The following is a 24,646-nucleotide window of genomic DNA, read 5'->3' on the forward strand; positions in this document are numbered from 1 at the left end:
ATGCATGTACACACACACACACACACACACACACACACACATGATCACACTAGGCATCAAATATTGCTTGTTCATATCTGCATTAATAATTCTAAAACCATGCTACATACAAGGCATCAGAATATTTTATCTTGAAGCATACATGATGGCAAACACATCTGTATTGATATTTGACCTCTGTCAATGAGTATTTGTTAGACCTGTAAGGCGATAATTTGTAAAGGTTCAAGCCACATCCACTGGGAGTTAAAGGTGCACAATCAAAAGGGCTGTACTGGAGGGAATGTTAATTACACAATGTTGCATCACGTTTTACTAAACTAAAAAGATTCTCTGTTACTAGGATTGGAATAAACCAGAAGAAACAACTCAGAAAGATTTTCAGCTGACAAGAAGAAAAGAATACAGAACATCTATGAGATTTCCAGTGCAACTCACCATGGCACTTAGACTCGAGTATAAAGGCTACCGTAACAAGTCACAGAGGTGGCAGAAAACAAATGGCACATATGTAATGCAGATTCTGGCAGCAGCAGCAAACAGCAACTCTGGGGATACAGACAAATGAGAAACGTGCAGGAGTGTCTTTAAAAACCATTGCCAATAACTCCAGGAAGGACAACAGTGACCAGACTCTGCAGGTCATAAAACAGAGCTGCAACAAATAAGACAAACTCAGAGGAAACATTCCAACCATAATCTGTTGCTCTATAAGGGAGAACTCTTTGGTGGCTCTGTAATTTGATTCATCCTCTCAAGTTCCAATTTGGCATTTCCTCCATTCAGAAGTACACTCTGGCAATCACTATCAATATAGTTCTGTCACACAGTACAATCTGAGCACCGCCTACCACTTGAACCAATTAACTTGACCACAACAACAAGAAACCATTAAAGACTTGAGAGCTACACTGTCGGCCAATAAACACTTGCCTAACTTAAAAGGGAATTCCACCAACAAGTACTGGCTGGAGATACCATCCAAGTACAGAGGAAGTGGTAAAAAGGATATTTTCATCCCACCAAAGAAGATCTCCCCATACATAAATTGGCACAGTAAATAGTAGGTCTATGACTGAGAAGAATACCACTTAGTAAAACCATTGTCAAAAAAGATCCAATGTAAAGGCAAGAGGAAAAAGCTCATAAGGACGAGACCTGAAGTACTCTATCCCAGTTAACCCATTTTCCTTAAAAAAAAAAAAAAAAAAGTATGTAACAAACTTTCTTCTCCAATGATAAAGCATATGTTTACATATTTTTGCTGTCTCTTCTAATTCTTTCACTTTTTCTTCCCACTATTTTTACTATCTCTAACTTCCAAACGTTACACCAGAAACTTCTGCTTCATTCATGCTAAAACACATTCTCCCTACTCCACCTAGTTCCCCATACTCTCTTCTTTCTTTGCTTTAGTCCTATGCTTTCTAATACGTCTATCAGTTTCCGTATTACTTCATCCACACATACTCTATTTTTCACTGTAATTAATCTGCACAACTTAATACTAAATTAATTCTAACTTTACCTGTATAATCTATCCTTACATCTTTTTTTCTACTTTACCTATCTCTGCATTCATAAATAAACCAAACAACATGCTACTCACTGGGCACCCCTGTTTTATACATTTGTCAATCTTTATTTTATTTCCTGCCTGATCATTAACTAACAGCCTTACCCATGAATTTCCATCGCTGTTTCATTACTTTTTATGATATCCCATATTCTTTTATCACTTTCTGCATCACACAAAAGTAACTTTACTTTTATTATTCCTCTGCTTATTCCACTTTTTACCTGCTTTATTATTACAGTCATTTTTACGTTCTTTCCCATTACCCCATACCTAGAATTTTCTAGTACCTTTTCATTACTTTTTCAAATTTATCATGTATAATACTCGTGACTGTTTTATAATTAGCAATTCTAAAGTCATTGGCCTCTATTTTTTCTATCGTTATTTTCTTTCCAAAGCAACTTTATCATCCCATAACATATATTTCCTTTTCCTTCTCTCTCTCTTTAAACCATTCATTAAATAATGTAGAATAGTGGGTTAAAGGAGGTGGTGAACAGAGATATCGTTGAATATTCTAACCATTTCTGGCAGAAAATATGGAGTGTCCCAATGAATAACTCATTCTTGTGAGGACCTGCAGTTCCAAGATCCTGGAAGCCCAGATGTTGCCAACCAGGCAGAAAACTACATTTCAGAAGAAGGGACATCCTACTGCCAAGTGAGCAAGTTTGAATGAGGAACAAATACAACCTCACAACCTTGTCAGTGGCAAGATTAAATTAAAAAAAACAGAAGGGTTCCTCAAGGGTAAAGGAAGTATCTGGCTAACCTGGATTAAGCCACGATCAAGTCATTCACAATGTCACGATGGGCAGAAACAGATGGCATGTACACCACAGCTATGGAATATCTCATGCCTAACTCATATGCAGGTCTAAAATAGGAAAGAACCATCTGCAGACTGACTGGAGTAGTGGAGCATACCCTTCACCTGAACTGAGAACCTCTTCCAGCTGGTAGCATACATCTACCAGGTGGGAAGATTACTGGTGACTTTAATCACTTCTGACATTCCAAGAGAAAGATCAGGGGGATAAGAGGGTCCAAAATAAACAGACAAACCCTCATAAGGCACTGACTATATAATTGTCACCCCAACAGTATATGACTTCTTTGACTATGTCAGATTTTCTTTACTTTTTTTTTTTTTATATGAGAAGTTTTTTTTTGTTTTGTTTTGTATCCCAAGGGACTTGATTCTGAAGCCATATCTTTCTCAGAACCAGGGTGTAAAAGATAAATTTAGTCCTTCCTTCCTGAATTTTGTGATGAGGTACAATATCAGAAGAAAAAGAAAGCTATGAATTACAGAAATCTCATTTACCACAGGATGGAGAATGCACCCAGTTTAAATTATTGCTCTCCCTGACCCAAAGAGTGGAATATGTGGGAGGTGCCACACTCTCAGAAGGGTAAAAAGATCAAAGACTTGAACACCTCATTTCCAGAAGATCTGAACTAGAAGTGACTCTTGAATCTACAGTTTTCAGAGAGGACTACAGAAGCAGCTCAGAATGTTCACCTTCTGCTAAGATTTGTGACACAGGGGGCAATGCTCCTTGTCTATGTCATACAGCAAAACACACATCAACCCTCTGCATAGGGGGTACAACTGTTTGCCGTCTTGGTTGTTTATATACAATAAAGTGGACTGGTTGTCTGACTGATTAAGAATTGATCCTGGAAACAGAGCCATGAGAAATGCACCAACCTGATATAAAGCTCCTACATCAGGAAGGAGGCCTTCCTCCATGCCACAGAGGAATACAGGTGAGTTCCCAAACAGTCCAGGTGCAGTTAAAGAAAGGTTGGTGAAACTTCCTGATGTTAAGTCCCTGGAACAGAGGATCTCGTGTCAGCAGATCTGTGAACAAGTGGTGATTTCAGCCACTGGTAACCCATAGTCCAAGAGCTGCAGCATCCTCAGTCATGTAAAGAGCAACACTATCAGCATGTTCCTGCATGTAAACAGCATCATCTTGCATGTAAACACCACCAGTATCGATGTTCATCTACATGTAAACACCATCAGTGTCCCCCTGCATGTAAACAGCATCAGTGTCCCCCTGCATGTAGACAGCATCAGTGTTCCTCTAAACGAAAGGAGAATCAGCATCCTCCTGCATCTCCACACCATCAGCACGCTCTTGCATGTAAGCACCTTCAGTACATTCCTGCAAACAATGCCAGCATCCTCCTGCATCTCCACACCATCAGCACGCTCTTGCATGTAAGCACCTTCAGTACATTCCTGCAAACAATGCCAGCATCCTCATGCATCAAAAAGCATCAACATCCTCCTGCATATAAACAACATCAAAATATGCACAGCCATTGGACCTAAAACGCATATGAGTATCAAACTTGTCTTGGCCCCAATTATTTAACAAAGAAACAATGTCCAGGATAAACCTTAGTCAACTGAAAAATATCTACTTAAAACAGAACAGGACTGAGAACCACATGAAGGAACTTTAATAGCAACGTACGAGTGGTTTCGCACCAAAGTGCTTTATCAAGTTTGCATAAAATTCAATGAACATACATTTTGTATAAAAGATAGCAAATCACATGATAAAATTAATTAGTGAATCAAACACCTCTCTTTTAAAATTGGTTTAAGGCTAATATCATCTCACCTTAAATTCTTATGTACTAACTGAATAACCATAAAGTGAAAAGTACTCGTGTCATCAGTTTGCTTAATATGCTTAAATAGAGCATTACTGTCATTCTGTTTTTAAATATCATAAACATGCTCACTAATTCTTTAAATGTTATATTAGTTTATTCTACATAAAAAATGCCACAGAAGTCATTCCTGATACTTCCAGATAACATATATGGCCATCCATAATGACTGTGCATAGAGGAATAATGAAAACTCCTGCTCCTTCCAAAAATAATAACTAGGGCAATTTGTTTTTTTTTTTGGGGGGGGGGGTGAATGGGGCACATAAGGTAGTCCATACAGGACTTCCAGAACCTCAGAGTTTCTTCATAGAGGAAGGTCATGAAGCAGGATGTGTATGGAAGAAGGAACTGTCCTTTCTTGTCTCAGATACCATGGTCTCACAAAGGTAATGTTGAAAAACCCTGCCATCTATAATCTGTTGTTCATTCCTAAACAGCAGAACTAGGGAACTAAAACTAACATAAAGCAAATGGTTAAGACAGGTAACTGTACTACTCTACACTAATCACTCTTACAGCATATGATTGCAAAACTATTAATGTTCCGAACAAGCGTGGGTTTAAAGATTTGTTTTTAAGTTGTGTCTTTCAATTGCTTGCTTCAGCAACCATCTGCTTGCTTCTGCCTGTTGTTTTCTATATAGCTAACCTTTGATGCTTTAGAACGCTGTTACAACTAAACAAACATGCTGGAATAATAATGCTGCAAATTAACATAATAACTCACAGTTTATAAGATAAAATCATTGTACCACAGACTAAAAACCTGTCGTAACTTAGCTTATAGGTGTTACTTGGTATTCATAGTGTTCACTGGTGTTGCTTACCCATGCTGTGTAAGAACAGCAACTGCAGACGGATGATTAGCACAGTAAGAAGAGTAAAGGGATTTCATCTGGTGAACGAGGTTTAAAAAACAGCTTCCGACCCTCTGTTGTGATTCAGGTAGTCTGTTAACAGAAAAACACATTACGTAGGAGAAAAAATAATTTACAACATACTGCAAATACCAGGAAACAGCATAATTCTGCAGTAACTGTCCCACCATCCTTTACCCAGTCTCTAAGGAGCATTTCATAAAACCATAAAAGAGAAAATAAAACAAAGAAACATCTCAGATAACGACACCTCTTAAATTTTTATAAATATATATATTTTTTAATAAAGGCTTTCATAATATCATTATAGAGTTTAGGGTTAATGTCCTTGGAAATGTGAAGATACCTAAAGGATGATCCCAAAATGCCTGTGATATTTTTAAACCTTCACTGATCTGACTTCTTGAAATGGATTACTGCATTTGTAAGATATGTTTTACCATATAGTAAAAAAATCTAAGCATGACAATGCAGGATTGAACATGTGTTTTGTATAGAAGGGTCAGGTATCTATCATCAAAACTCCCACACAAGTAGTCAGGGATTATTACAAGAGCCATAAATCACAAGGCTCATTTTATGAGGGCAGTAACAAGGGCTAACGATGTTAGGGTGTATATCCAAAGGTGTATCATCCGAGGTAAGAAAGATGATATTACCCTTCTTATCGGGCCTTTATAAGACCACAGCTGGAACATCAGTATGCTTGTGGAGAATTTACAGGAAAAAAGGAGATCAGGCTGATGGATAAAGTACAGACACACACACACACACACACACACACACACACACACACACACACACACACACACACACACACAAAAAAAAAATTAATAGTGAGGGGTCAAAAAAATGTTGCATGAAGACAGGAATAAGAAACATGACCTCTTTTTACACTAGATAAGAGGAATGACCCAGGATATGTATTCATAAGACAATGTGATGAGGTTAGAACAACAGGTAGGTCAGGGTAGCTAACAAAGGAGAGTGCTAAAGCATTAAGGGAAGTCAGTCCATTCTGGACAAAGGAAGCACTTGTCCCCTGACAGGGTACAGAGTAGGACTAATGAATTACCAAAATAGGTATAAGCTCAGACAGTGGGAACATTTTAAAAAGCCTTAGGTACCTGGAAACAGACAATGAAAGGCAGGCTGTTTTAAAACAGCCTGAGTTGCTTAAAGTTGAAGGAAGGGACAGGATGGCACAGGCAGCAAAAAACAGCAGTCCAGAAAGACGTCTCCCGCAGATATTTACTGATTTGATATTCCTGGAAGCACAAGAGCATCAAACCCCCTGCTGAATTGTATCAACATAATTTTTCAGTTGAGCCTGCTAATTAGAAGAAAATCTCTTGCAGAGGATATATGTAATACCAGTTAACTGGTGCTGTCTGTCACAGGTATTTTGCCATAACCCACAATGCTGCTTCTAAATATCAACTTCATGACACTAAACAATGATGTCAAGGAAGTCCAATTCTTGTACCTTGCAGAGGCGGGGAGTATTGTTTTTTCAAGGGCACTGTGTTTTGGGCCCTAACTAAGCACTGTGAAATTCATGCAGGCTATAGTAACAAACGCTGACATAAAGGCAAAGTAACAGTCACTGGTCAGCCATGTACTGCAATCACAACTGAGACAGATAGCACATGAGACAGGCATGCAGTCTAAAAAAAACATCAGTTCTGTTCAATACCGTGTTACTGTTACAGATACCCATAATATGATAAACTATTGTCAAACGTCAACAGCACATAAAGAACCTGAAGCACCAAACATAAACGCTACTGCACATTATCCTATCTCCGCACAATCTCATTTCTTACTGCCATGAATATGAATGAATCTTTAAAGTAGTGAAGTTCTTGAAATGCTCCATAATACTTTTGGGCACTATTACTGCACTGCTGATTGGGCAACTCTCCTGAAATTAATGCTAGTGGCAGACAGGTCAGGGTCTATATTATAACCCCGAATGATTAAAAGAGGGAACGCTTTTTAATCGACCCCTTAAAATCGAAAGCACTAAATCCCGAACACATGGGATACTGGGACGTTTCAGAACTTTACTATTTCCTCCACTGTGGTGCAATCTCGGGGTTTGTATATTTAAGTAGCGGGAGTGTGGGGGGCACAGCCCCTCACTTTATTTTGTGGTTTTGTTTTTTTTGGTTTTTTTTGCGGAGCAGAGATTTTTTTCCCTGGGGAACAAATCACTGTTCTGTGCATTCGGGATGCTTTTGATTTTTATGGGTCAATTAAAGAGAATTTGCTCTTTTAATCATTCAATGTTATAATATAGACCCAACAAGTCATCCCCACTCTAACACCTTTATAAAAATAATCACTCAAGACAAAGACACACACATTTATAAAAAAAAAAAAAAAAAAGAAAAAGAAAAAACATTAACAGTTTCTGCCTTCCCTTAAACCTCACACCTCATCCAGAACATTATTTTCAAAGAGCAGGTTTTTTACTTAGGATTCCCTTATCCCTTTCTGTTTGCCTATACTCTTGAGATCAAACCCTGATAGGGAAGGTAGTCTCTAGCCTGGAATCCAAATGTCTTAATTGGCCTCTTCCCATTCTATGCTATACTGGAAAAGCTCACCCAGATTCTGCTACAACTTGGTGCGAGGGAAAGTTTAGTTTGCATTTGCTTTCTTGTATTCTGCATTACTTTATCGCTTTTTTCTATTTTGTATAATGTGATTTGTTTTCTTTACAATGTGTTCTATTTGTATTCTGCTTTTAACTGTATATTAAAACTAGGAAAGACACCACAGCTGCCTCTCTTGTGAGTCGCACACACATTTTTTCCACCCTCCCACCCTGGTGCTATTGTGTTCTTAAACACAACTCGTACTAGTTACCTGCCTCTATTAATTTGACCACATATCTCCTTCCCTCTCCCCCTTCAATGGCTGTTGTGAGCAAGCACAAAATTATAATTTTGTGAAATCATTCCCCTTCAACTATTTAAATGTATTGGCCAGCTCACTGTATTCCATAGAACCAGAATACAAAGTGCCCACCCCTTTCAATCTGTCTTGCTCTTTTAACATTAGTGGCTCTCCACTTAGACAGTTAAAGCTTAAGTTACCCCCTCTTTCATATATAACTCCTTAGTGCACACTGCAGTCTTTAGGATATTAACCCATCTTTTTCCATCTTATCTTTTAAAATCTGCAACATCTATTGCACGACTATCAATTATTGGACAGCCCACATTCTGCTTGTCAGTAGTCATTTGGGATTAGTACTTCTGTTTTTTCCTGGTGAGAGAAGGAGCACAGGGACATTATTTCCTGGAGACTGCCAAAAAGCCTAACAACTGCTTCATAAATGACAGCTTGGAATTTCTGCTTATATTTTGCTCCTGGTGAAAGAAGGAGCATAATGTACTGATTCCTGACTGTTTCTAGTTAGGCAGTCAGTGTCTATGTTTGACATTCCTGATTGGACTGGTTGCTATTCAAGGTATCTACCAGGAAAAGGTTACAACAAGCCTACAGATCCTTGCATCATCTGGGACAAGACTGTGGATCACCAAACATGCTGTGGCCTGCTTCTCATCTTGGGATTGGTGCTAATGTTTTACTCCTGGTGAGAAAAAGAAGCACAGGAGCATTCTTATCCCAGTAGGGGGAAGCTGTGCTGAGATCAGCACTAGACTTGAGCTGTGGCACAAGTGATAAGTACAGCGTTGTATAGTTTGTAAACTTAGGTAGGGGTTCTAGTCTCACTGCTGCCAACAGTGTGCATCTCTCCATAAAGGAGAGTATACATGTGAATTCCACGCTGACTTCCACAATGATTTTGCACTGCTTTGGTGGGAGGTTGGCATAATTGTTAGGATGATTACCTTACAGACACAAGATGCAGGGTTTGACTCTCACATACATTAATTGGCTAGGCTTAAAATGGCCCACAAATGCAGTTAGACTAGTACTAATCTATGAACCTATGAACTACCAGTAGCCATTCACGAAACTCCTCTCTTTCCATCATGCTTGATGAGCTAATTCTTTGTTTTCTGTTAAGTACTGCTTGGTTCCTTTCTAACTTCAGAATATCTGTCTAAATACATCATCCTTAAATTTTCAGGATCTCCTTATTAGTTTCCCACACAAGTGTTTGGCACTGCCCTATATAGACACAGACACCTTGACTGACATTTTTCCTGTAAAAGCACAACTGACATTTCACCAATACCTAGTTGCAGACAGGACAACTAGTTTTCACTGACAAGCACTGTCCCCAGAACTGCAAACCGGATACTCTTAACATTGCTTTATATTCTCACTCCAACTGTCTAATCAATAAAAGGGTCTGTTGCCATGGATATGAACTTTCCCACTATCTCTGTTACCAGCTTGGTGGATATGGGCATCCTGAGGCAATGTAGAAATTGCCTCATATTTACTGACAACCAGTTAATTCTCAGATAAACTGACATGGTTATGTAAGAAATATATTTACACAATGTCACTGGAGGCGAAGCTCTCGCATAAAAGTACTCCTAATGTCAATAAGGCTGTCAGTAGTACACATGTTGCAGCCATCAGAAACATTACTCAAAGCATACGTATAGACCAATATATGCTAAGGCAATTAAATGTAACCTTTCTAAATCCCAAAGACCTCCTAGATGAAGCACAAATAACAAGTACCCTCAGCAGCCTTGAATGCACTCTTTCAAAACAACACCCACATCACCACTACAGGCACATCTCATGGACCCTCTACTTCTAAGCCCATAAGGAAAGCCATCACACAATCCAACATTCTGGTCATTGGAGAGTCCATTGTGAGACTTACTGATGTCCATCACACCAGGCTAAGTAAGGAGAAAGTCAGTCAGTTGCTCATCAGGGGCTAGGATCCAACAGATTATGCACACACTCTGGTCATAGGACCATATGTACCAGTATGACGCAGTCATAGTCCACGTGGGTGTAAGTGACCTGAGAGAGACCTCCTTAGACTATATGAAGAGATACACCATGGAACACTCGGAATATGTTTCTCAGGCTGGTATCAGCCTAGCACTAAACAGCATTTTACCTTCTCCAAGAATTACTCCACAGTATGAACAAAAGATGAATAATTTTAATAACTGGCTTAATTACTGGTGTCATTCTAAGGGGGTGCAATATTTGTCAGCATGGAAGGAGATGGTCAACAGACCACTATGCTTTGCAGGGATGGTCTATACCTCTCCCCTCTATGCTTTTGAATATTAGCTAAAACACTCTTCCCCCATATTTTAGGCAATGTCAAACTGAACGTACTTCCGCCATAAATCAAACCCAAGAAAATCTAAAGATATTAATGCTCAATGCTAGGAGTGGAAACATAAAACCTTGACTCCCTAGAAGCTCTCTTCACCCTAGAGAATGCTGACATCTGTGTGGTCAATGATACATGGTTTAAAGTTGCGGAGTGCACACCAACAATGCAAGGTTATAATGTCTTCCACACAGTTAGGCCAGTTACTACACAGACAGGGGCTAAAGGTTGAGGTGTCTTGATTTACAACAAAAATAAATATACGTTAAGGCTGGTCAAACAGGACAATGCACTTACGCTACTCCATGTTCAAATCACCATAGGCAAAATCCAATACCACTTCCTTGCAATATACAGGTTCCCCTCTATGACCCAGGAATCCAATACCATGTGTTTACACTTATTGGAAACACTCATTATCTAACCCAATACAATATTCATGAATGACTTTAATTACCCCACTATTAACTGGGAATCCTACATGACACCAAACGTACAGGCACAGAGATTCTTGGATTCTGTAAACACAAACTCCCTGGACCAGATAATCAATACACCAACCAGGGGTGCAACCATGCTGGATCTGATGCTCACTAATATGGGAGAGTGCTGCACAACCCCCTAGTGTAATGTCTTGCCTGATAATGTCAGACCACAAAATGGTCTCTGGTGAAGTAAAAAATAAAACTTGGACCCCAGCTAACCCTGGGAATATTCAGGAACTACTCTAAGGGCAACCTCCTGCTATTAAGCAATAACCTGGCAAAATTTCAAGCCACCATAAACCCTGAGAACACTGCTGCCTATGCAGAACTGTTCACATAAACCCTATACAAGCATGTTAATATACCTACCAGGAAAAAGTACAGAACTAACTCAAAAACAAGCCACTCTGGTGGAATCACATCATCAACAGGCTGTATAACAGAAAAAAGAAAATCATGGCAAATATTAGGAGGTGCAGCACCCAGAAGGATAAAAGCATTCTCATCAAAGTAAGCAAACAATTCAGAAGATAAAGTCTACCAAAGTCAAATTTGAGGTAAATTTGGCCTCCCAGGCCAAGGACAACCACAAGGCATTCCTTAGCTATGTCCACAATCTCAAAGGCAATACATAATTGTGTGCAGAGTTCATTGTAAATGGAGCACCTACACTGATCCAAAAGATACAGGAAACCTACTGGCCAACAAATTCAGCTCCAGCTTTACCTCCTCTCTCCCCCTCAACCTTCCCTCATAAAATACCATCAAATGCAACTCCCCCTGCTATCTCTAGGGAAAAGGTCCTTAATAGTCTCTCGCTCTCTCTAACACCAAGAACACTGCATCAATGGGCCCAGACAATATCCTGGGATGTCTTTTAAATGGTATGTAACATGACCCATCAGACCCTCTGGAATTGCTATTTAACTGTAGCCCCCAAACAGGCTTCGTGCCTCATGAATGGAGAACAGCAACAGTCATCCCTCTGCACAAAGGAGGGCCATGTACAGACCCTGGAAACTACAGACCCATAAGTCTCACTAGTCTTACAGGCAAAGCCATAGAAAGAATTATCATGCAAATGACCAATAATGCTATAGTAAACCTCCAGACACTGGGCCCAACCCAGCTTGGTATCATGAAGGCCAGTTCATGCCTACGCAACCTGGTGGACTTCTTTGAGAAGGTCACCAAAGCATTAGATGAGGGCAAAATGATTCACACTGCCTACCTTGACCTGGCCAAGACATATGACACAATAACTCATACCACACTTTTTGGCCATGTAACCTGGACTGAAACACCAAAGGCGGAGGTATGTCCATATTCATTAAGGATATCCACACCTCCAGGCTAGTTGCTCAGCATAATGCATCCGAGGTTATCCAAGTGCAACTAACTCTGGGCAAAACTGCAATCCAAACTGAACCTTGCTACAGATCCCCCACCATGCCCCAGGATTCCCACTCCTCTTTTCTTGATGTACTGGAAAATATTAGGGTTCAACCAAACACCCTAATAATGGGCGACTTCAACTACCCCGCCATTAACTGGGAAAACTACTCGTGCACCAACTCCTTAGCTCAACGCTTTCTGGAATTCATAAACTCCAATGCCCTAGATCAACTTATCCACACCCCACCAGGGGCAACAATATCCTAGACCTAGTCATTACCAACATGAGTGACTGGTGTTCCACACCTGAAGTAAACTCCTCATTGGTCCGATCCAACCATAAGCTTATCACCCTTGATATCCACATCCCGCCCCCACCCCCCATTAAGGAAACCACAGTAAAACATTTCTCCAAAGCCAACTTCATGCTTCTTAAGACAGAAGTGGTGAACTTCATGACACCCATGCAGTTGGACAATACAGTTACAACTGCTGAATCCTACACAAATGCACTCTATACGCACTTACACGAGTGCATGGATCGTGCTATCCCAAACAGAACCAATACACTATCCTCCAAAACAAGGAAGTCAATCTGGTGGTCCCCTGCCATAAACAAACTATACAACAGAAGGAAGAAACTGTTGCAAAAGAGAGTAAAATCTCATGAGTGGAGGAGCTCCCTGGTCAGCCTCAGTAAGAAACTGAGATTCTTATAAGATCCTCCAAAGCTAGCTATGAAAACAAAATCACCACTAAATCCAAGGACAACCACAAAGCATTCTATACCTATGTCAAGAATCTAGATGGCAACACCCAGATCTGCTCGGAGTTACAGCACAAAGGCACGAAAATTACAGAACCAACTGATATTGCCAATATTCTGGCAGATAGGTTCAGTGCTAACTTTACCCCCCTCTCACCCCCTACAGGGCCCATATCAGGAAGAATGCAGTGTCCCTGTAATCACAACTACGCAGGTAAAAGCTGCACTCTCTAAAGCCAAAAACACAGCATCCATGGGACCGGACAACATCCCAGGCTGCGTTTTATACGAACTTCAGAATGAACTGGTTCCCCACTTAAGCACCATGTTCAATAATAGCCTTGCATCAGGCTTTGTGCCCACTGAATGGTGCACAGCAATAGTTATCCCACTCCACAAAGGGGGAGCCACCACTGATCCCAGGAACTATCAACCTATTAGCCTGATGAGCCTGGTCTGCAAGGCCATGGAACATATCATCATGGAACTCATACACAAAGACACTGGTAATCTCCAAACTCTGGATCCCACCCAGTTCGGGTTTGTGAAAATCAGATCATGCCTCCTGAACCTGATCGACTTCTTTGAGGCAGTCACCAAAGCCGTGGATGAGGGTAAGGTGGTTCACACAGCCTATCTTGACCTCGCCAAGGCTTTCAACACCATCCCCCATTCTGGAATTATAGCTAAACTCACTAAACTAGGTATAAATCTCTACCTCACAAGATGGGTTGCCAACTGGCTCACTGACAGAACCCACACTGTAAAAGTTGCAGACTCCAAATCTGACCTCAAAGCAGTGACAAGTGGAGTACCACAGGGTTCCATCCTGGGACCTCTCCTGTTTGGTATCTACTTCTCTGAAGTACAGGCTAACACAGAAGGCCTCTGGCTAATGAAGTTCGCAGATGACTGCAAACTAGGAGCCATAGTCAAGTCCACAAATGATGTGGACATCGTACAGAAGGGCCTCACTGAGACAGATACCTGGTGTCAGAGCCATGACCTCAAGCTCAATACCAAAAAGTGCAGTGTCATCCCCTTTGGTAAAAACTTTGTACCCATGAACTACCACATAGGTAGCAATCTGCTTAACACCGAATGCGTGATAAGAGACCTTGGGACCCAGGTGGACAGTAGTCTCTCCTTTGATAGTCACATCGCCACAGTAGTCAGGAAGTCCTTCTACATGGCACACCTCATCATAAAAGGGTTCTCATCCAGGAAAAAAGAGGTCATTGTTCCCCTCTACTCAACACTCATTAGACCCATTATAGGGTACAACGCCCCTTTTGGAATGTACCTCACAAGACATCTGCAGCAGCTGGAAAGGCCACAGAAGTACCTCACAAAGAGAATTACTGGCCTCAAACAAATGCCCTACATGGACTGCCTCAAAAAACTCCAACTTTACTCCATAGCATATCGCCTACACCGAGGTGATCTCTGCCTAACATATAAAGCTATGTCAAACCCAGAGCTGCTGGACATGCTACACCTAAAGTAATCCCAATCCCTCTGAGCTACATGCTCTAGGGACCTAAACCTTGTCATCACAATAAACAGGACATGCTGGAGGGATAGATTCCTGTCCAAGAGACTTCCTATACTCTGGAACAAGCTACCCATCTATGTCAAGCAAAGTTCTTCATTAGCACTCTTCAAGAAAAATCTTGATGAGTGGAAGGGAAATAGGAAATACACCCCGGGGATCACTTCTGTGTCTCTGCTCGACAGTGGCACAGGAAAATAACGTTCTTGGGTGGAGTAAGCCATGGAACCTTGTTGGCTAGGCTTACGTAGGTCCTTAAGCCGGTAGCCTAGTACCTACCTATGAACCTATACCCCACTCAGGCAATGTTGACAAACTCAAGAGGTTTGGTACAAACCAGTATGTCACCCAGTGGATAGCCAACTGGCTCACAAACAGGACCCAGGAAGTTAAAATTGGGGCATCCACCTCTACAAATACGCCATTCACAAGTGAAGTCCTTCAGGGATTAGTCCTTGGACCACTCCTTTTTGGCATTTACTTCTCTGAAGAAAAGGCCAATGTCAATGGTCTCTGGCTGACTAAATTTGCAGATTATTGCAAATTAGGAGCTGTCATTGAATCCCACAGCAACACAACTGTTCTCCAGGAAGGGGCTGACACAGAAATAACTGGTGTCAGAACCATGAACTAAAACTAAATGCCAAGAAATACGTAATACTATCCTTCGGGAAGTCAGGAAAGTCCGCAAAAATTCCTCACTAAAAAAATACAAGGCATAAGTAAAATGTCCTATGCAGACCACCTCACATCCCCTATCTCTGTATTCTATCTCCTGCAGGCTATTCGGGGAAGATCTATGACTGCCATACAGGGCATTGTCAGACCCCACTCTGATGGACCTCCTGCACATCAGCAATACAAACAGCACGAGAATTACCCATTCTAAAACATAAACCTTGCCTGTGCTATAAATAGGATCTGCTGGAGAGACAAGTATGTATTCCAGAGACTACCCCATTTCTGGAACAGGCTTCTCATCCATGTTCCTCCCTAAACCGATTCAAGTGTAACTTGGACAACTGGATGGGACACAAGAAATTCATCCCTAGCTTGGCATCTATGTCTCTAATGGACACAGGCAACATGTAAATGGTTCATCTCCCAGGCCCCTGTTTGTAAAGTTTCATCTCCCAAGCCCCTGCTTACACTCATCAAGGGTACCAGAACTTTTCAGAGATCTGGGATGTATGGCTAGGTTTAAAAGGCCCTTGTGGTCATTAGCCTAGTAAATACCTATGAATCTATTACCTTTCCTTCTCAAGTTATTTGCTCTCAATATCTTGGTTCTCAGACACTTTTCTCCAGTAAATACCAGCCCCCTGTTGCCTATTCTCTGTACCTCTAACTGCAAACATCCTTATCAGCAAAATCCCCTTTCTCCATTCTTGAGTTGTCTTATATTCATAAAGTAGCAGAAAGTATTGTAAGAACTAACATTCTGTATGGTGGTTGTTATTCTCCTTAAGTATCTGTATTCAAAATCCTACTGTCTCCTTATTTCTTGAACTTCCTCCCATTTCATAGGTTAAGTACTAGGATAGCTGCCCTTGTGGGCCATTTTAAGCCTAGCCAAATTCCCTCAAAGATGAGAATCAAACCCTGCACCTTCTGTCTGTGAAGTAAACATTTTGATCATTATGCCAACCCCCAACACAAAAAAAGCTCTACCTGTACCCAGATTACATCTCCTCAGAAGGGACTCAAACCCAAAATCCCTGATTTAGGAGGCCAGCAGCTAGCCATTAGGCCTGAAAAATTGGATTAAAATCATACATTAGTATTATAGGTTCATAGGTTCATAGGTTTATACTAGGCTATCTGCCCTAAGGCATTTATAAGCCTAGCCCAAATTATTGTGGCTTACGCCACCCCTTATATGAAAAAATACTGTGCCCATTAGTTTGTTGTGCCTCTGTCCAGCAGTGACCCAGAGATGATTCCCGGGGTAAACCTACGATCTCCCATCCACAGGTCTAGATTTCTCTTGAACAGAGTCAGCGAGGTGCTCTGCCTCACATGGACCGGGATTTTATTCCACAGCATAGGGAGTCTCTGAGTGATAAATCTATCCCTCCAGCACGCCCTATTTATATCCGTGCTAAGGTTTAAGTCGCTTGCTCTAGTGGTTTTGGTGGATTTGGATTTTTGAGGTGGAGCATGTCCATTAATTCGGGTTGGACATGGCCTTGTATGTCAGGCACATGTCACCTCTGAGCAGACGGTATGCGACTGAATAGAGCTGGAGTTTCTTCAATCTGGCAGCATATGACAGATTTTGGAGTCCCTTTATCCTTTTGGTGAGGAACTTTTGGGGTCTCTCCAATTGCTGCAGATGTCGGGTGAGATACATCCCGAATGGGGCATTGTACTCGATCATTGGTCTGATAAGTGAAGAGTACAGGGGAACAATGACCTCACTAGATCTGGATGTGAATCCCTTCATGATCAGGTGGGCAATGTAGAAGGTCTTTCTAACCACTTTAGCAATGTGAGTGTCAAAAGAAAGGCCACTGTCAACCTGGGTCCCCAGGTCCCTGATAACCTCTTCTGTGCTTAGTGGATTGCCACCTATATGGTAGCTTGGGGTTACCTTGTTTTTCCCGAAGGGTATGACTATACATTTTTGGCTTAACTTCAGGCCATGGCTCTGGCACCAGCTATCTGTTTCCGTGAGTCCCTTCTGAAGGATATCAGTGTCCGATGCACTTTCCACTATGGCACCCAGTTTGCAGTCATCTGCAAACTTTGTCAGCCAAAGTCCTCCCATGTTGGCCTGTACTTCTGAGAAGTAGATGCCAAACAATAGGGGCCAAGGACCGAGCCCTGTGGGACACCACTTGTGACCGGCTTGGAGTCTGACACAGCGCCAGCAACTCTAACCCTGTGGGTTCTGTCCTTAAGCCAGTTTGCAACCCATCTTGTGACATATGGGTTTACATTTAAGCTGGTAAGTTTTCTACAATACCCGAGTGGGGTATTGTGTCGAAAGCCTTTGCAAGGTCAAGGTAGGCTGTATGGACTGCCTTTCCTCATCAATGGCCTTGGTGACTATTTCAAGAAGTCGACCAAGTTCAAAAGGCATGATCTTCCCTTGACAAAGCCAAACTGGGTCGGGTCCAATGTCTGCAAGTCCCTATATCTTTGTTTATGAGCTCCATTATGATCCTCTCCATAGCTTTGCAGACTAGACTTGTTAAGCTTATGGGGCGGTAATTACCAGGGTCCAGAGGCGCCACCTTTGTGGAGTGGGACCACAGTTGCCGACGCCACTCCTTGGGCACGTATCCTGTGGTAAGGCTGAGATTAAACAGCTGCCTTATGTGCGGGTTTAATTCCTCATTTAGCTCGTGTAGCACACAGCCGGGGACACCATCCGGTCCCATTGATGATGTGTTTTTAGCTTTAGAGAGCAGCTTTCACCTGCGCATTTGAGATGTCCGGGAGGCTACACTCGGCTGGGATAGTTATCTCTCCTTTAGGGGAGAGGAGGGTGAAGTTTGCACTGAACCTGTCTGCCAGTATGTTGGCAATGTCTGTGGGTTCAGTGATTTTTGTATCATTTTGGACTAATTCTGAGCATATCTGTGAGTTTCCACCCAGGTTCCTAACATAGCTGAAAAAGGCCTTATGATTGTCCTTTGAATCCATGGCAATTTTTCTCTCAAAATTGGCCCTAGTTGATTTTATGAGTGCTCGTAATTTTTACTAATAATGATCAGGGGTGACTTCCCTTTATGGATTTTGTTCTATCATGTAATAGCTTTCTCCTCTTATTGTAAAGTTTGTTAATGGCTGGGGTCCACCAGACTGGACGCTTGCCCTTTGTGGAAAGAGTCTTGGTTTTATTTGGGATTGCCTGATCCATGCAGTCCTGGAGGTGTTCATAGAAGGCATTTGTAAGGGCTTCCAGCTTGGGTTGTGGTTTCCTCTGACTCAGGGGCCTTGAAGGATACCACACCAGTCTTGAGTAGTGTGAAGTTTGCTTTAGAGAAGTTCTTCACTATGGTCTTTTTGTTTGGGGTGGGGCGGATGTGGATTTCCAGTGAGATTAGTTTATGATCAGATCTCACCAATGAGGGATATACTTCCGTGTGGAGCATTTTGTCCCCATGTTTGTGACAATGAGATCTAGTATATTTTCTCCTCTCGTGGGAACAGTGACTAGCTGTTCCATGGCATTTGAATTTATGAACTCCAGGAACCGTTGGGCTAGAAAGTTAGGGCTTGAGTAATGTTCCCAGTCTATATTCGGGTAGTTGAAGTCACCCAATATGATGGTGTTTGGAGATACATTTATACTCTCCAGTGTCTTCAGGAAGGCTGTGTGGGGTTCCTGAGTTTGAGAGGGTGGCCTGTAGCATGCTACAATTTGTAGAGCAGTTTTGCCTATTGTTAGTTGCACCTGGATGGTTTCCAAGCTTCATGCGTTGCCACCAACCTGGAGGTGTGAGTATCCTTTATGAATATGGATACACCCTCCTTTTGTGGAGTGGTCCGGTTTTGGGGCCGAACGCATGATATGAGGTAAAACCTAATAGTGCCGGGTGCTCTCAGGAGCCTTGAACCAGGTTTCAGTTACAGCACAGACATCGATGTTCTCCATACTGAGAAGGGCCTCGAGTGCGTGCATTTTGAGATTTAGACTTCTGGCATTGAGCAGCATTACCCTCAATTTCTTCCCATTTTTGTTTTCTAGGGTGGTAGGTTTAGAATTTGAGCCTTGCCTAAAAAAGGCACTATGGGGTGGCAAGAGCCTTAGCCAATATCCGAATCCCAGGGTGACAGGTGCAAGCCGCCCTTGAAGCAGCGTGGCTTGTCAAGCATGTCATCCCAGGCAGACAGACACTGGATCCCCTTTGAATGACACCAGACATTAAGCCAATTGTTAAAGCTGATCATCTCCTCAGAAGGGACTCAAACCCCTGCTGTTTCTCCAAGCTTACTGTATTAACATCTTGAGCCACAAATAAAGGTAAGGGTGTTGTCACAGAGTCAACTGTACATGAAAGTACACAGTCACACTAGTTAACTAATGTTATACAATCTATAGAATACATAATTAGCCACGGATGCCACAGGAGAAGTGGTATCATCATCCCTTTCCACTTTGAATTACAGATTTCTGCTTGTGTTAGTTATATGAGCCTTAATTGTGTAGCTCTGAAATATCCCTTCAAATCAGGTAATCTTAAACCTCCTTGTTTTATTGGAAGAATTGACTTATCCCACTTGACCCTTGCCCTCTTCTTCTCACAGATAAATCCCTTTAACCCTTTATTGATAATTGTTGACAACTTCTCCTCTGGTTGATAAAAATATGCATGAATTGTATATAAGACTAAAACATTTTCAAAGCTTGTATTTCGCTATCCATAAACAAGGGCTTCAAGTTTTTATATTATCTTTTCTTTAGTCTCTTCCTACATATCCTTAGCTGTAATAACAGAAGCCTTTTTAATCTGGACTCCTGAATACTTTAATGTTATCATGTCCCCAGAATTATCAGTATTGCTGAACCAATTTATGTTTAGGTACATAATTTACAGCTATAACCTTTGTTTTTTCTTCATTAATTTTATATCCAAAAATGACTTGAAATTCTTTCAAAATGTTGCACAACACTGAGAAGTCCTTTTCCATTTTAATCAGGAACAACATAACATCATCTGCAAAAAAAAGCTGACTTTTCTTGATTACCATATGAATTATATCCTTTCATTTCAGAGTCCCTTACTTTTTGCCAAAGGCTATAAATATAAAGCAAAGAAAGAGGACCCCCCTGCTTAGTCCCTCTTTTCAAACACAGCTCATCTGAGAGGAATCCTCTTAATTTCATTCTTGTGTCCGATCCCGCATATATCCTCCTAATTAACCTTATTATTTTATCAGAGAATACAAATGCTTCCATTGCCCTACTCAAAATCCCAGCTTACTCTTTAGAATGCTTTCTCTGCATCAAAACCCACCAACAGCAGCAGTATCTTCTTACATTCTGCTTCCCTCTGGATCCTCACTGTTCTACTAATGCTATCAAATGTTTGCCTTCCCACCACAAAACCACAATGATCCATACCTATCAATTTGCCAACATCATGGATTACAATTGAAATGGGTCTATATGAAGCTGTATCTGATGGGTCTTTACTGTCTTTAGGAATTACAGCCACAGCTTTCTTCCAGAATGTTGCTGTTTCCATCCTTTTAAAATACTGAAACAAAACCTTCCAGATCTTTATCACTACCTTCCCTCCTGGCTTCCAAACTTCCACAGGAATACCATCTCTTCTTGGAGGCTTTCCTGCAGATTGATTATACTTTACCATTTGATAATTCTCACACTTTTAGGTTTTTTTGTTATACAACACATTCCTAGAAACTTAAGAGGAGGAGATATAGAAAATGTTACAGAGGGGCATGAACAAAAATGGATCCTTAGACTTAATGCTGAGAAATATCCTGGCTTAAATGGCACTACTTCTTTATTTCCTTTTTTGAAGGCTAGACGACTTAAGCATTAGTTTAGGTTTTTAACAACTCTTTACTTTTTTTTCTATGCATATATGCTGTGTATTTCTAATTTTTTAGTTTTTGTATATTTTTTCTTATGTGTATATATATATATATATATATATATATATATATATATATATATATATATATATATATAAGTATTTACATGTCCAGTTATGTGTTGGAGTTATGTATATTGGTATGCCTCTTCACATTTTATTGTATTATGCGGTATCCTATGACATAACACTATTGGCTAATTTAAATTAATAGGTTTATTGGCCTTTTAATTGCATTTATATAAGCATCTTGTTACTCTGAAGTTATGTCTGATGAAGCAACAGTAGTTGTGAAAGTGCTTACCATTTCTGTGTTCGTTTGAATAAACGTTTATCGTGTGCTAACTTGGTGCAGCTTTTTTCGTTTTGGTAATGCAAGTAGCCTGCTTTGAAGTGGAGGTATCTTCTGCAAGATTCCCTGATTGGGATATGCAGGTAAGCCTCTTTTAAGTCTAGAGTTACCAACCAGGCATCTTTGCCTAGCATAGGTAGTAACTGTTGAAGAGTCAGCATCTTGAATTTAGGAATGTCCAGAAATGTATTTAGAATGGATAAGTCCTGAATTGGACACCATGATTTGTCTTTGCTGGGCACCAGGAAAAGTCTTGAATAAAAACCTTGTCCCTTTTCCTTTTCTGGTACTGGTTGAATAGCCCCCATATTCATGAGGGACATAACTTGTTTCTGGGCCTCTGCCCACTGATTTGGAGGCAGATCTGGTCATCCATTTGGGATTGGCAATGTGTGGAAATGAAATCTGTATCCTTGGGATACTATATTTAAAACCCATTTGTCCTGGGTAATCAGTTGCCAGTTTCGTGCATGAAGTGCCAGTTTTCCCCGCAAAGGGCCGGCCAAAAGATAAGTGCTTGGTGATTGCAGTGGAAAGCCATTGAGACTGTTAACCATAGGGAGGTACCTTGTTACTTCCAGATTTGGAGGTGGAGGCACCCCATTGCTTTGTTCTAAACGTTTCTTGCAACTGAAACCTGGAGCCTTTGGAATGTCTGGATTTGACCTGAGCGGCTCTCGTGGGTACTGGAAAGGACCAGTTCTTAGTAGGCCAGTGCCTACTAAATCTGGGTGGCTGCACTTGTAAGAAATCTTTCACAGTTTGCATAGATTTAGCTTTATCTTCCATCTTTTTCAAAACTTCTTCAGCCTTATTACCAAATAGACTGCTCTGTTGTAAAGAAGCATCCAACAATTTTGCTTTAACATGGTCAAGCAGACTTTGCTCCTTGAGCCAAGCATGCCTTCTTATCACAGATCCAGTTACAGCAGCCCTGCAAGAGGCCTCTCCAAGGAATTAAAACACATTGAAAAGTATGTTTTCCAACTTGTTCAGCTGAATGTAATAAATCCTACAGCTCTTTACTTTCCACACAGTCAGAAATCAACATAATTTTCTGTTTAAGTAAACCCATGACATGCTGTTGATATTTAAGCATATGAAATTGACAATTTAAAGCCCTGATTGCCAAAGTTGCAGACGTGTAAACCTTCTTAACCCATCTATCCAGTGCCCTGGAATCTCTGTGAGAAGGGGTAGGATTTTTAACAGCAGAGGCCTTAACGCCCTTGGGACCCTGAGAAATGGTTTTAGGGTTAGCAGTAGGGTTTTTGAAAAGGAATTTGTGGGAGTCAGGAAAGTACAGTTTTGTACCTACCATAAATGTAGATGTTCGAGGATTCCATTGCTGCAGTCCTGACTATTGGGTATAGTCCGCGTCCCAGTCGGCCCGAATACCAGAGTATAAGGCTGACGTCGGTCATGGCGCCTTAGACTGACGTCAGTACGTCAGGGTACTAATGCGCATGACCGACGTCATTTCCTCAGTCTTTTCTTGCCCCAGATGTCAGAAGACCCAAAAAGACAAGTCCCAAAAACAATATATACAAAAAATATAAGCATGTAAACTCACCTACACAACCACCCCTAAACACAGAGGGGAAGGAGGGAGGGTAAATTGGACTGCAGCAATGGAATCCTTGAACATCTACATTTATGGTAGGTACAAAACTGTACTATGTTCTTCGTCTTCCATTGCTGCAGTCCTGACTATTGGGTAGAATCCCAAAGCAGAGGAAAGGGAGGCTGGCAAATTATAAGGAAGTAGGAGCTGATAACATGCCTTGCAAAACAGCAGTGGCAAAACCAGCCCTAGACTTAGAGTAGATAGGAAGATGATAATGCTTAGAGAAAGTATGCACTGAACTCCAAGTAGCTGCTTCCAAAATATCCTTAGTTGCCACCCCCCTTAGAAATGCTGTAGAAGTGGCAGTAGCCCTAGTGGAATGAGGCCTAATCCCAGCTGGAATCTCCTTACCATGATGGGAATAACAAAATGCAATGCAAAAGCCAATCCACCGGGAAATAGTTTGTTTTGACACAGGCTTGCCCTGTGAACTCAAGGCAAAAGAAACAAACAACTGCTGAGACTGCCTAAAATCCTTAGTCCTGCTTAAATAATATCTCAATTGCCTGTGTACATCTAAAGTGTGCAAAATCTTTTCCCTTTATTTTGGGGATCTGCATAAAAAGTAGGCAAATGAATAGTTTGGTTTAAAGCCACACTAGAAACCACTTTAGGCATAAAGGAAGGATTAGTACGTAATGATACCCTATCCTTATGGAAAATCAAAAAGGCTCTACTGCCATAAGGGCCTGCAACTCAGACACCCTTCTTGCAGAAGTAATGGCCAACAGAAAAGCAGTCTTCCATGACAAGTATTTCAACTCAGCAGTAGCCGCAGGCTCAAAAGGTTGTAGAGTAAGTTTTCCAACACAAAATTGAGATCCCAAGCAGGAGTAGGAGCTCTACGTGGGGTCTTATATTCTTTGCCCTCTAAGAAACTGCTTGAACAAAGGATGCGAAAACAAAGGTGGGTCACAATCATAATGAGCTGAAATTGCTGCAGCATGAATCTTAATGGAAGAGAAGGACAAACCTTTGTCCAATAACTCAGTAAGATATTGAAGAGCCACACTCAAATTAGGCTCAGAAATCTCCAAATTCTTTGCTGTACTCCAAAATAAAAATCTCTTCCATTTGTCTGCGTACACCTTCCTTGTACTAGGTCTTCTAGCTTCCATAATCACATTTAAAACTTGCTGAGGAAGTTGAGACCTGCTGTGCTTCAAGAGAGAATATGCCAGGCTGTTAGATGAAGAGAGTGAAGCTTGACATTGAGCAGATGACCATCCTTCTGAGATAACAGATGAGGAATCAGAGGTAAAGGCCATGGAGGCTTCCTTACCAGACTCCGTAGTAGTGGATACCAGTGTTGCCGAGGCCAATCTGGAGCTATCAAAATCATCCTTGGCCTGTCTTGTCTGACCTTTAATAATACCTTTGGAAGAAGAGGCAGAGGTGGAAAGGCATAGATATGAAGGTATTTCCAACTGAAATACAGAGCATCCACTTT

General features: G+C 41.2%; 1 protein-coding gene across 5 annotated transcripts in view; it reads right to left on the bottom strand.

Moving 5' to 3' along the window:
- ARHGEF6 (Rac/Cdc42 guanine nucleotide exchange factor 6) overlaps positions 1-24,646 on the bottom strand; it is a 1,746,213-nt gene that overhangs the window by 753,446 nt on the left and 968,121 nt on the right. For all 5 annotated transcript variants that reach the window (XM_044065305.1, XM_044065303.1, XM_044065304.1 and 2 more), the window contains one exon: positions 5,104-5,226. In XM_044065305.1, coding sequence (XP_043921240.1) covers positions 5,104-5,226 — 123 coding nt within the window. The remainder of the gene's footprint in view (positions 1-5,103; positions 5,227-24,646) is intronic.

Source organism: Protopterus annectens, chromosome 3.part0, assembly GCF_019279795.1.
Source record: "Protopterus annectens isolate FY-2018-M chromosome 3.part0, PAN1.0, whole genome shotgun sequence".
Lineage (NCBI taxonomy): Eukaryota > Metazoa > Chordata > Ceratodontiformes > Protopteridae > Protopterus > Protopterus annectens.